At 43.7% G+C, this 12,592-nt stretch overlaps 1 protein-coding gene across 1 annotated transcript; it reads left to right on the top strand.

Moving 5' to 3' along the window:
* The first annotated feature begins 364 nt into the window (after positions 1-364).
* On the top strand, positions 365-10,223 carry LOC139461087 (C-type mannose receptor 2-like). The gene is made up of 7 exons (XM_071242615.1): positions 365-402; positions 2,076-2,148; positions 2,543-2,622; positions 3,108-3,179; positions 5,617-5,818; positions 8,523-8,693; positions 9,701-10,223. The coding sequence occupies exons 1-7, from the start codon at positions 391-393 to the stop codon at positions 9,949-9,951; spliced, it is 861 nt and encodes a 286-aa protein (XP_071098716.1). The 5' UTR covers positions 365-390; the 3' UTR covers positions 9,952-10,223.
* Positions 10,224-12,592: the final 2,369 nt, after the last annotated feature.

A 12,592-nucleotide genomic window follows, 5' to 3' on the forward strand; every position in this document is an offset into this window, starting at 1 on the left:
TTGACCCAAAGTTGACGGTACATATGCATTGCAAATTCTGCAATCGGCAGAAATCGGCACGGCAGTTTACAAACTACATGTTGAATTCGTTACGCGGATTGTGATTGGACTATGCATGGTTTCGTTAGTAAAGCCAAAATGTAATAATTCCATCCTAGTGAGGCAAGGTTGTAAACTGGCAGTTTACAGTCAATTAACTCCCTTGCGGATCCTGGCACGGGGAAGGGACGCAACCCTGAACGGCAAAATACCGGCAACCCTTTTGGGAAAATTAAATGTTCTCGTTTACAGACGTAATTGTCAAACCTTGGGGATTTGAGATTTCCATGTGTATTTTGAAACACACGACTTCCGATAACCACCTGGGACTCTCCCACACCGACCGTCATTATGAACAAACCGGTAGGTGGTACAACTATTAGGACTTTATTAACTACAGAATTGATGTCTTCAGAACTTATAAATCAAACACGACCATGTACTCATTTGCCAGCAGTAGAAGTATTGTAAACACGGATTAAGACATGTGTAGCCCAATAGACTAGACTACATAGACTAGATGTAGGACAAAAGGCGTCAAACCAGTTTTCTGTGTCACCACGATTGACACCGTGCGGTGATAGACCTGTAGATATAACACAAGGGTCTGTGCTCCACGATCTAAAGCGTCTCTTTAGTCTAGGTCTAGATTTTGTAATTAGAGCCGTGTGTGAAAACCTAATTAGTGTATAATTAGTATACATTATGAGGCCAGACTTTGAAAAAATGGCTTAAGAATCCGCCGATAACCACAAAATATGATAAAATGAGAAGGAAAAGTAGTGTTTACTATATTTCACAGACCAGAAATTAGTAAAATGTTTTTTGATAAATAGATTACTGTCGCTATCAGTAGGTAAAAATTAGTAGACATGAAGTAGTTCTAGTGATGACGTATTCTGTGCTCTGTTGTAGGGTGTTCTAGTGATGACGTATTCTGTGCTCTGTTGTAGGGAGTTCCAGCGATGACGTATGCTGTGCTCTGTTGTAGGGAGTTTAATGATGACGTATTCTGTGCTCTGTTGTAGGGAGTTCTAGTGATGACGTATTCTGTGCTCTGTTGTAGGGAGTTCTAGTGATGACGTATTCTGTGCTCTGATGTAGGGAGATCTAGTGATGACGTATTTTGTGCTCTGGTGTGGGGAGTTCTAGTGATGACGTATTCTGTGCTCTGTTGTAGGGAGTTTAGTGATGACGTATTCTGTGCTCTGTTGTAGGGAGTTCCAGCGATGACATATGCTGTGCTCTGTTGTAGGGAGTTTAGTGATGACGTAATCTGTGCTCTGTTGTAGGGAGTTCTAGTGATGACGTATTCTGTGCTCTGTTGTAGGGGGTTTAGTGATGACGTATTCTGTGCTCTGTTGTATGGAGTTCTAGTGATGACGTATTCTGTGCTCTGTTGTAGGGAGTTTGGTGATGACGTATTCTGTGCTCTGTTGTAGGGAGTTCTAGTGATGACGTATTCTGTGCTCTGTTGTAGGGTGTTCTAGTGATGACGTATGCTGTGCTCTGTTGTAGGGAGTTCTAGTGATGACGTATTCTGTGCTCTGTTGTAGGGAGTTCTAGTGATGACGTATTCTGTGCTCTGATGTAGGGAGATCTAGTGATGACGTATTTTGTGCTCTGGTGTGGGGAGTTCTAGTGATGACGTATTCTGTGCTCTGTTGTAGGGAGTTTGGTGATGACGTATTCTGTGCTCTGTTGTAGGGAGTTCCAGCGATGACGTATGCTGTGCTCTGTTGTAGGGAGTTTAGTGATGACGTAATCTGTGCTCTGTTGTAGGGAGTTCTAGTGATGACGTATTCTGTGCTCTGTTGGGAGTTCTGGTGATGACGTACTCTGTGCTCTGTTAGGAGTTTTGGTGATGAAGTATTCTGTGCTCTGTTGTAGGGTATTCCTAATCATGACGTATTCTGTGCTCTGTTGGGAGTTCTGGTGATGACGTATTCTGTGCTCTGTTGGGAGTTCTAGTGATGAAGTATTCTGTGCTCTGTTGTAGGGAGTTTAGTGATGACGTATTCTGTGCTCTGTTGTAGGTGGTATGGAGGTGTGTCTGGATGCCCCTGCTGCTGGCTGGCCTAACTGCGTCCCAGGGACAAAACAATATGGGTAGGTCATTCATAGATGTTGGCATCACCGACTTCATCATCTCAAATGATGTCTTCATCGCAAATGTTCCTCGTCGTTACGACTGTTTCGTGTTTTAGCCATCTGTCATCTTTAGAACCACTTTCCTGTCGACTTCAAACGATGTTGTGACGTGTTTACAGTATAGGCATCATCGTCATCACCACCATTATAATCACAGCATCATTACCCCATTATCATCATCATCATCATCACCAACATCATCACCACCATCATAATCACATCATCATCATCATCATCATCATCATCATCATCATCATCATCATCATCATCGGCCTTTGTTTTGTCCATATCAATGGCTGTATAATGTAAAGCTACACATTTTCAACGTCATCTTATTTATATTCATACACAGGAACAGTTCGGTGCTTGGAGTGTCCGCAGGCAAAATCTCCAACGGACTGTGACAATTGGGCGCAGTGTGGACGAGGAGAGGTAAGGACTGTTTACGTTTTGGCACGAGGTCACAAATCAGGCGAAGTGAAGTAACGTTGGTCGCGGGATGTACACCGTAGGCGAGTTTGGAAGCTTTTGTCCTGAGAGTTTCTAGACATTCACGTGGTACATTGGTTCACATTGTCTTCTCAGGCAAGAGCCCTTGTCCGAATTATGCCTCTGTTCATCCAAGAGGTGGGTACCCGGTAGAATGAGACGGTAATGAATGTTAACCATCAAGCGCCTCACAAGCAGTTGTGTTGTATCCTCCTCAAGGAGCTGAAAAACTTGACCGTTTTTTTTTAATGTAATGCCATGATCATTCATTTGGTGAATGGAACATGGCGGGGGGACACACAATGTAACCATGACGGGAAACGAACGTTCAAGGTCACGAGACAATGCATTAACCACTAGCCCACCTAACCGACCCTGTAAGTGCCTTGTGAAAAGCATTATCCAATGGTATAATCGTTTCCTTACAGATCTGTTACACCAGAGAGTATATCGACCACAACGAAGACAGGGCTTACAATATGGGCTGCGAGGACAAGACGGTGACGTGTCAAATTAAATCCTACCTTGAGATTAGCTTTAACGCCGATGCGAACAGTGTTAATTTGGTGTTACGCCGCTTTTAGCAATATTCCAGCAATGTCATGGGGAATGTGGAGAATCGAACCCGGACCATCGGCGTGACGAGCGTACGCTTTAACCACAAGGCTACACCAAATACCTCGCTGTGAACAGCATCTCACGGTGACAGTTTGGTGGCAGAAGAATACAAAATGAGGCTGATTATATACACTCTTCAAAAAAAAGAAACGCATAGGTGTTTTGAGAATTCCAATTAGATTTTTTCCCCAGCAATTCTTATGTTTGATTCCCGTTTAATCATGTCATGTTTGTTGTGCATTGCGCGCAAACACATCTCAAAATGTTTTTTTGTAAACGTTTATCAGCAAAAATGCAAAGGATGCACAGACATTGCTTTCAGAAAAGGTTTTCAGCACAATGCACGTGCAAAGTGTTTGAAACAAGAGTAGAGACACTGACTATAAAAGACCGTATAAATTTCATCAGTTCATTACAAATTTTCTGACGTGAACGGAGATCGAAAAATGCCAAGATTAACTGCAGCTGACCGAAATATCGCCATTGGACGTTTGGAAGCAGGGGAGTCCTAGTCTGCCGTTGCAAGACACTTCAACGTTCACCAAAGCACCATATCTCGACTATGGGATCGATATACCCGCACTAATTCGACTCAAGATCATCCCAGAAATGGAAGACCAAGAGTGACCACCCCTGCTCAGGAGCGGTACATCCGGTTGCGTCACCGTCGGAATCGATTTGCTACCGCAAGTGGGAATTCGAGCGAGACTACCAAAAGTTGTACCTGTCTTGCGACGTCTACACCGTCAACGACGTGTCCGGTGGTGCAACAGAGTACAGGCATGTGATCTCAGGAACTAGCGACGCGTTTGGTTCAGCGATGAGTCACGTTTTCTTCTTCAACGACGGGATGGCAGACAATATGTATACCGACGTCGACATGAACGTTTTGCTCCGAACTGCGTTCAACAGGTGTACCGATCACAGTTAGTGGTTGTCCAGGGCAATCTTACAGCAAACCGATACATAGACCAAATTCTACGTCCTCACCTCCTCCCAACTTTGTACCGCCAGAGGGAGCTGTTCCAACATGACAACGCTCGGCCCCACACAGCACGTGCAACAGTTAATTTCCTTGTTAATGAGAACATCAATGTCCTTCCATGGCCGTCCAAATCGTCTGATCTCAACCCGATTGAACTTTTGTGGGACGAGCTTGATCGACGCGTCTGCCAACGTCACCAGCGTCCCCACACACTGGCACAACTCGCCAACGCCTTGCAGGAGGAATGGCGAAGAATTCCCCACGAAAAAATCCGACGACTTGTGCAATGTGTGCCAAGGAGGTGTCGAGCAGTGACGGCTGCAAGAGGTGGTGTGACCATGTACTGACCATGACGCCCCCTTGTGGCTACACATGTGCAATGACTGAACTGAATTAATGCTGACAATGACGACAATGCTTTTGTCGATCACTGTGTCTAATTTCATTTGATTGTGTTCACGCATATTCTGTGTAGATACATTTACATCCTTAAATATCCTTATTTTTTAACTATGTGTTTCTTTTTTTTGAAGAGTGTAAATAAATCCATATGCCATGCGTTCCCTGCAAATATATATATTTAAAATTGATTTTCATATGTGTCGTTTCTAAGATATGAATTGTTCATTAACGCTAAGGCGTAAACTGGAAACGAGAAATCGATGACCTTGACCTTGACCTTTTGGGATAATGGCGTTTCATACCATGTACATGCTCTGCCCGTAGACTTGCATCTTCCTGAGGCAAGGGAGTTTACTGGCTTTAAAAGTCCAGTTTCCACCCTTTCCGAACTAGGCTGGAATTTCTGGGCTCGATCGTAGTGCCACCAGTGGCTATTACGAGTTATGTCCCTTCCAAGCCTCTCCAATGGACTAATCAGATTCCACTTCTCGTATCACTTGCATTTGCTTCAAACCAAATGGCGGCGCCCAGTCAGGACGATTTGATTGATAACAAGATCTATATTGTGATAAAACGTGCCTTACATCGCGAAATGCATCAAATCATGTGAGCACCTTGATTAAAACATGAAAACATTAGGAAAATATTTGTTGACAACGAGTTGGCGGTGTACATGTTTTGCAAATCCGGCAATCGACCGAAATCTGCACGACAGTTTACGAAACGGATTGCGATTTCGTTGCGCGATTTTGATTGGACTATGCATAGACTCGTTAGTCCAGCCAAAATATAACTCCATAACGCCAGCCTAGTTCGGCAAGGGTGGAAACTGGACTTTCATAGTCAGTTAACTCCCTTGCCTCGTGAAGATGGTAGACATGTGTACATTCTATAGACAGTTTTATTTTATTAGCATACTTGTGTCCTTTCAGAGATGTGAGTTGTTCATTAATGCCAAGATATTAATTGGGAAACGAGAAACAGACAACCTTGAGCTTACTAATGAGAACGACTTAGATCCTCTTCCTCCAGAGAAGTGCTACCAGTGTTGCCCACAGAACGACTGTAACGCGAGATTGTGTGCTGGCTTCACAGGCGGATTAACTCCTACCATCACATACGAGTCTCATTCTTGTAAGTCACTTCTGCCTTAGTTAAAATATACAGCGAGTGAATGAGTGTTGTTTGACGCCGCTTTTAGGAAAACATTCAGCTGTAACATGGCGGGAATACCAAGAATGGTTTACACACATTGTGCTCTTAAGTTTGTGGGGAATCGAACTAGCGATTTCGGTGTGACGGACGAACGCTTTAATAACTAGGCTACCCTATCGCAGCGGTAAAAGCAGAACGGTTAGAACGATGTGTGTAGTTAGGCAAAAATAGTTCTGTGAAGATGAAGGGGCAGCGTGTGTAGGTGTCCACGGGATCAGAATCCTTCTCGTTATAATAAGAGATAAACGAGACAGAATATTGAGAGTTTTAGTCACCCTTTAATGAGCTTCGTGTTTTAAAAAACAAATCGGTCAACATGCTCGTAAGTCCAGTGTGTTATACAGTCAAACACCTCTGTTTAGAAGTTGAAGGCTCCTGCGCAAATACTTCGAATTATCAGAGGTTCCACACAACCGAAAATGTACGATTAAAGAAGGAATACGTAGGGACAAAAAACAAACGAACATCAATTTGATGGGACGTATATTTGGTGTTTGGCCATGTCACCTTTCTGGTGTGTGTATTACAACCCTGGGTATATGTGTTGAACCATGTCACCTTTCTGGTGTGAGTACATGTATTACAACCCTGGGTATATGTGTTGAAGCATGTCACCTTTCTGGTGTGTGTATTACAACTCTGGGTATATGTGTTGAACCATGTCACCTTTCTGGTGTGAGTACATGTATTACAACCCTGGGTATATGTGTTGAAGCATGTCACCTTTCTGGTGTGTGTATTACAACTCTGGGTATATGTGTTGAACCATGTCACCTTTCTGGTGTGTGTTTTACAACTCTGGGTATATGTGTTGAACCATGTCACCTTTCTGGTGTGTGTATTACAACCCTGGGTATATGTGTTGAACCATGTCACCTTTCTGGTATGTGTATTACAACCCTGGGTATATGTGTTGAACCATGTCACCTTTCTGGTGTGTGTATTACAACCCTGGGTATATGTGTTGAACCATGTCACCTTTCTGGTGTGTGTATTACAACCCTGGGTATATGTGTTGAACCATGTCACCTTTCTGGTGTGTGTATTACAACTCTGGGTATATGTGTTGAACCATGTCACCTTTCTGGTGTGTGTATTACAACCAACTCTGGGTATATGTGTTGTACCATGTCGCCTTTCTGGTGTGTGTATTACAACTCTGGGTATATGTGTTGAACCATGTCACCTTTCTGGTGTGTGTATTACAAATCTGGGTATATATGTTGTACCATGTCACCTTTCTGGTGTGTGTATTACAACCCTGGGTATATGTGTTGAACCTTGTCACCTTTCTGGTGTGAGTATTACAACTCTGGGTATATGTGTTGAACCATGTCACCTTTCTGGTGTGGGTATTATAACTCTGGGTATATGTGTTGAACCATGTCACCTTTCTGGTGTGTGTATTACAACTCTGGGTATATGTGTTGAACCATGTTACCTTTCTGGTGTGTGTATTACAACCCTGGGTATATGTGTTGAACCATGTTACCTTTCTGGTGTGTTTATTACAACCCTGAGTATATGTGTTGAACCATGTCACCTTTCTGGTGTGAGTACATGTATTACAACCCTTGGTATATGTGTTGAACCATGTCACCTTTCTGATGTGTGTATTACAACCCTGGGTATATGTGTTTGACCATGTCACCTTTCTGGTGTGAGTATTACAACCCTGGGTATATGTGTTTGACCATGTCACCTTTCTGGTGTGTTTATTACAACCCTGGGTATATGTGTTTGACCATGTCACCTTTCTGGTGTGTGTATTACAACCCTGGGTATATGTGTTGAACCATGTCACCTTTCTGGTGTGGGTATTACAACCCTGGGTATATGTGTTTGACCATGTCACCTTTCTGATGTGTGTATTACAACCCTGGGTATATGTGTTTGACCATGTCACCTTTCTGGTGTGAGTATTACAACCCTTGGTATATGTGTTGAACCATGTCACCTTTCTGATGTGTGTATTACAACCCTGGGTATATGTGTTTGACCATGTCACCTTTCTGGTGTGAGTATTACAACCCTGGGTATATGTGTTGAACCATGTCACCTTTCTGGTGTGGGTATTACAACCCTGGGTATATGTGTTTGACCATGTCACCTTTCTGGTGTGAGTATTACAACCCTGGGTATATGTGTTGAACCATGTCACCTTTCTGGTGTGGGTATTACAACCCTGGGTATATGTGTTTGACCATGTCACCTTTCTGGTGTGAGTATTACAACCCTGAGTATATGTGTTGAACCATGTCAACTTTCTGGTGTGGGTATTACAACCCTGGGTATATGTGTTTGACCATGTCACCTTTCTGGTGTGAGTATTACAACCCTGAGTATATGTGTTGAACCATGTCAACTTTCTGGTGTGGGTATTACAACCCTGGGTATATGTGTTTGACCATGTCACCTTTCTGGTGTGTGTATTACAACCCTGGGTATATGTGTTTGACCATGTCACCTTTCTGGTGTGAGTATTACAACCCTGGGTATATGTGTTGAACCATGTCACCTTTCTGGTGTGTGTATTACAACCCTGGGTATATGTGTTTGACCATGTCACCTTTCTGTAGTGAGTATTACATATGTATATGTATATGTATATGTATTTGACCAGCCTGTCCGCCCACATTTGTTACCGGGCCCACCAGCTGTTACTACGTCGCCAACTGGACCATGACCTGGGAGACAGCTCGGCTGGACTGTGCAAGACGAGGGTCAGACCTGGTGGCCATCCACTCCAGACAGGAGATGACCTTTCTGGCCAACCTCCTCAATGCAACTGAAGGTGTGTATGCTGCAGGTGTCTTTAGGATACAAACGATCATGCTTTCTAGCAAGGGACCGCCTCCCTTGTCAAGTGGCTAGAGCGTCTGTCTGGAGAGTGAAGGATCGGTGGTTCCAATCCCGGTCGCGTCATACCAAAAGACATTTAAGATGGTACTTGTTGTTTCCCTGCCTCCTGCCCCCCCTACCCCCTTCCCCCCGCCTCTCTCTCTATCTCACACACACATACACACACAAACGTCTCTATATAAGTGCTATAATCTTGAACGCGGCGTTAATCCCCATTTCACCCCACCTCACCTAACTTCCAATATTTCAAAGAGAGACATCGACTCTTGCTTAAAGGCTGGTTGATCAGGCCTGAGTAAAGTTTAGATATGTTCAGGACAAATGATATCAGATGCACTTCTCTATTTTGTTTAGGTGATAGCTTCTGCCTTTCCATGTGTTTGTGACGGGTGAATATTGTCATGTTCACCTTCTTCTGTTATGCTTCCGACCGCCTCCGTTGTCTAGTGGTAGAGCCTCCGCCCGGAGAGCGGAAGGTCCGGGGTTCGATCCCCGACCGCGTCATACCAAAAGACGTTAAAAGATGGTACTTGTTGTTACCCTGTCTGGCGCTCGGCATTAAGGGGCTAAAACAAGGACTGGTCGGCTTGGGGTCAGTATACTGTGTCTGAGTGGGGTATTCATGTTAAACTGCGCCTTTGTATCTCAGTGAGCTAGCACTATAAATCGCCATCAGTCCGGACTAGTACAAGCAGCCACACAAACACACAAACGTACATGCACGCCGCTATATAAGTTCAATAATCTTCGACGCGACGTTAAACCCCATTTCACCTCCCATGTTATGCTTCCCATGTCATGTTTCCCATTGCAGCCACATACCACCCGACTCAGAGCTACTGGCCTTGGGAAGTAAACTGGCAGCAATGAATGTATAGTGGACATGTTTAACGTTCGCCTTCTTCTGCCATGCTTCCCATTTCATGTTTCCCATTGCAGCCACATACCACCCTACTCAGGGCTACTGGACGGGTGGGGTGTACGTGACAGCTACCAAGTCATGGATATGGGTGGACATGACCAAAGCGTCCTTCACACACTGGGGGCCAGGGCAACCCTCCACCAGCGATTATAACCAGAGAGTTGTGCTTCACAACCCAATCAAGTACCCCACCTTTGTTGGGTGGCAGTGGTCCATCTCTGCACATACAACGGGAATGGGCTTCATCTGTGAAAGGGATTTCGTATGAACTTAAATAAAAGTATCAATTGGTTGAATGATTGGTCTCTTCGTGTTTTAGAAAATACTGAAAAACAATAATTCACTGGATGGACTACAAAGATATATCGTAGGTCCCCAATTTCAAGAGAAATAAAAACTGTAGAGGAGGTGAGGGACTAAGGATTCCAGATTAAACGTGGAAACCCGTACCCGTTTTGTAGTGCTGCCATGTCCTTTTGAAAACCCAATGCTGGTTTTGGTTCAACTTGTTAAATCTGATATCTGTAATCAAAAAATATGTTGGTTGGTTGGTTGGTTGGTTGTTTTTTTTTTTAACTTCTAGCCTCGGCTCGGGAAGATGCACTCAGCAATATTCCAGCTATATGACGGCGGTCTGTACATAATCGGGCCAGACAATCCAGTGATTGACTACATGAGCATCGATCCACGCAATTAGGATATGATGACATGCATCAACCAAGTCAGCGAGTCTGACCACCCGATACCGTTAGTCGCCTCTTACGACAAGCATAGTCGCCTTTTACGGCAAGCATGGGTTGCTGAAGACCTATTCTATCCCGGATCTTCATGGGTCTCAAAGTATTCGGGGGAAGTGGTTAAGGCATGCACAGTTTAAAAAAAATAATGTTTATGCTTTGCAGACAGAGATAAAGAAGCACTCTTTTGAAGCGGCCAGTTTGTAACCCCCAGTAGTGTGTCAGATAAATACTTGGCTAAAAAATAATAACCATCAACTCTGCTCTTATATATTTCGAAAACAGCTGCAGATCTTTTGGAAATATTTACATGTGACATTAATACCATTTTAAAAAGTGTCTAAGATTACACTTTTACCTCGGGAAAATCTCAACTGCATGTTTTCTCCCCAAATGGTGCCAGGGGCCCAGTCGTCTAAGGCATCACATTTCACTGGGCAGAGTGGCGTCAGTTGGCCAGAAGGCCAGAAACCTATGATTATGGGTTCGGATCCCTGTTCGCCCCGATTGTTTCTAGGTTTGTCAGATCCATACCTGTCCTCGTGGGTTTCACCAAAGTGGGAAACATCTGAGACCTGCATCATGTCGGGCTTTCCTACCATAATGAGCAGACAGGTTTGTGAACAGAAGCAGGAACTGATTTAAAAAAATGATATGGAAATATATAGAAAGCCGTGCAGAACTTCTTCCTGTGTGTAAGCCCTGAGCTTAATTAAAGATTTTGTCTGTTTTAGAGTAACATTTTATCTAAATTTACGCCCAGGGCTTAAAAACGAAAAAAGGATAAAACCATGATACGAAGAATGCACATGCCAAATTTAATGAAGCAATGGTCACAAATGGAATGAGAGGACATAAACTATTTACTTTTTCAAATTTGAAAATCATAAGTCAAGGACATGTTCAAAATTGAAATGACTTAAATGATTTCCTTGACGATAAAGCATTAGAATTGAAGACTTATTTCCTGGAAAATGTTAGGCATTTTGATAATGTTTATATTCTCTATTAGTTAACATTAAAAGTGCAGGCACTTCAAGACCACCTTGTGGTAGATTAGAATGTCTTGGTTTATGTGAGAGATTTCTACTTGAGTTACACCTCTATATAAAAGAATGTAGTTGCACAATTTACTCTGTTGAACAGGAACTTAACACAGCGATGTTACAATCCACGACCAGCACCGTGTCTGTTATATATGCATTTCTGTTGTCATACTGGGCATTGCTGCCTCCGTGGTCTAGTGGTAGAGCGTCCGCCCGGATAGCGGAAGGTACGGTGTTCGATCCCCGACCGCGTCATACCAAAAGACGTTAAAAGATGGTACTTATTGAGACCATATCTGGCGCTCGGCATTAAGGGGCTAAAGCAAGGACTGGTCGGCTTGGGGTCAGTATACTGTGTCTGAGTGGGGTATTCATGTTAAACTGCGGCATGGTTTCTCAGTGGGCTAGCACTATAAATCGGCATTAGACCGGACTAGTACAAGCAGCCACATACACCCACACACACGCGCATGCACGTCGCTCTATAAGTGCAACAATCTTGGACGCGACGTTAAACCCAATTTCACCTCACCTCCCACTGGACATTCAGAATGTCAACTATATTCTGGGTTCAATGTGTCGTGTATAGGTTGGGGCACGGATGGCCCAGTTGTCTAATGCCGCGATTCGTTCTGTAGAGTTGCGTCCCTTGGACACGCCAGAAACCTATGAGTGTGGGTTCGAATCCAAGTTCTCCCTGATTATGTTTCTAGGTTTGTCAGCACCATACCCCTGCTCGTGGTAAACGTCTGAGACCTGCATCATTTCGGGCTTTCCTCCCACATTAAGCTGACACGCCGTGAGATAACTGGAATACTGTTAAAAGCAGCGTTAAACCCCACTCACTCACTCACTCTTTTAAAGGTGGAAATCAGTGCTTTAAGTGTAATTTTGGTGCAAATTGGCCACATAGAAGCCTGCTACATGTTGAAAAACATCCGACAAGGAAGGTCACTAATTTTTTTCCATTTTTTTAAAGCCCATGGTCTTAAAACGTTCGATTGTCCATTTTAAGGTCATGGGCTACATAATGGGTGGCTTAAAACCTCAATCCCAGAATTCATACCTTAACTGTAGTCATGGAGATTCTTTGCACTGTTCAAAAATTCAGGACAAGCTGCAGATA

This window comes from Haliotis cracherodii, unplaced genomic scaffold (assembly GCF_022045235.1).
Source record: "Haliotis cracherodii isolate W230 unplaced genomic scaffold, xgHalCrac1.p SCAF_14, whole genome shotgun sequence".
NCBI lineage: Eukaryota > Metazoa > Mollusca > Gastropoda > Lepetellida > Haliotidae > Haliotis > Haliotis cracherodii.

What these genes read in the sequence shown, in the direction of transcription:
- LOC139461087 (XM_071242615.1), top strand. An exon ending in CGCAGTGTGGACGAGGAGAG is followed by an intron (nt 2,623 to 3,107) that starts GTAAGGACTGTT and finishes GTTTCCTTACAG; the next exon opens with ATCTGTTACACCAGAGAGTA. An exon ending in CCTCCTCAATGCAACTGAAG is followed by an intron (nt 8,694 to 9,700) that starts GTGTGTATGCTG and finishes TTCCCATTGCAG; the next exon opens with CCACATACCACCCTACTCAG.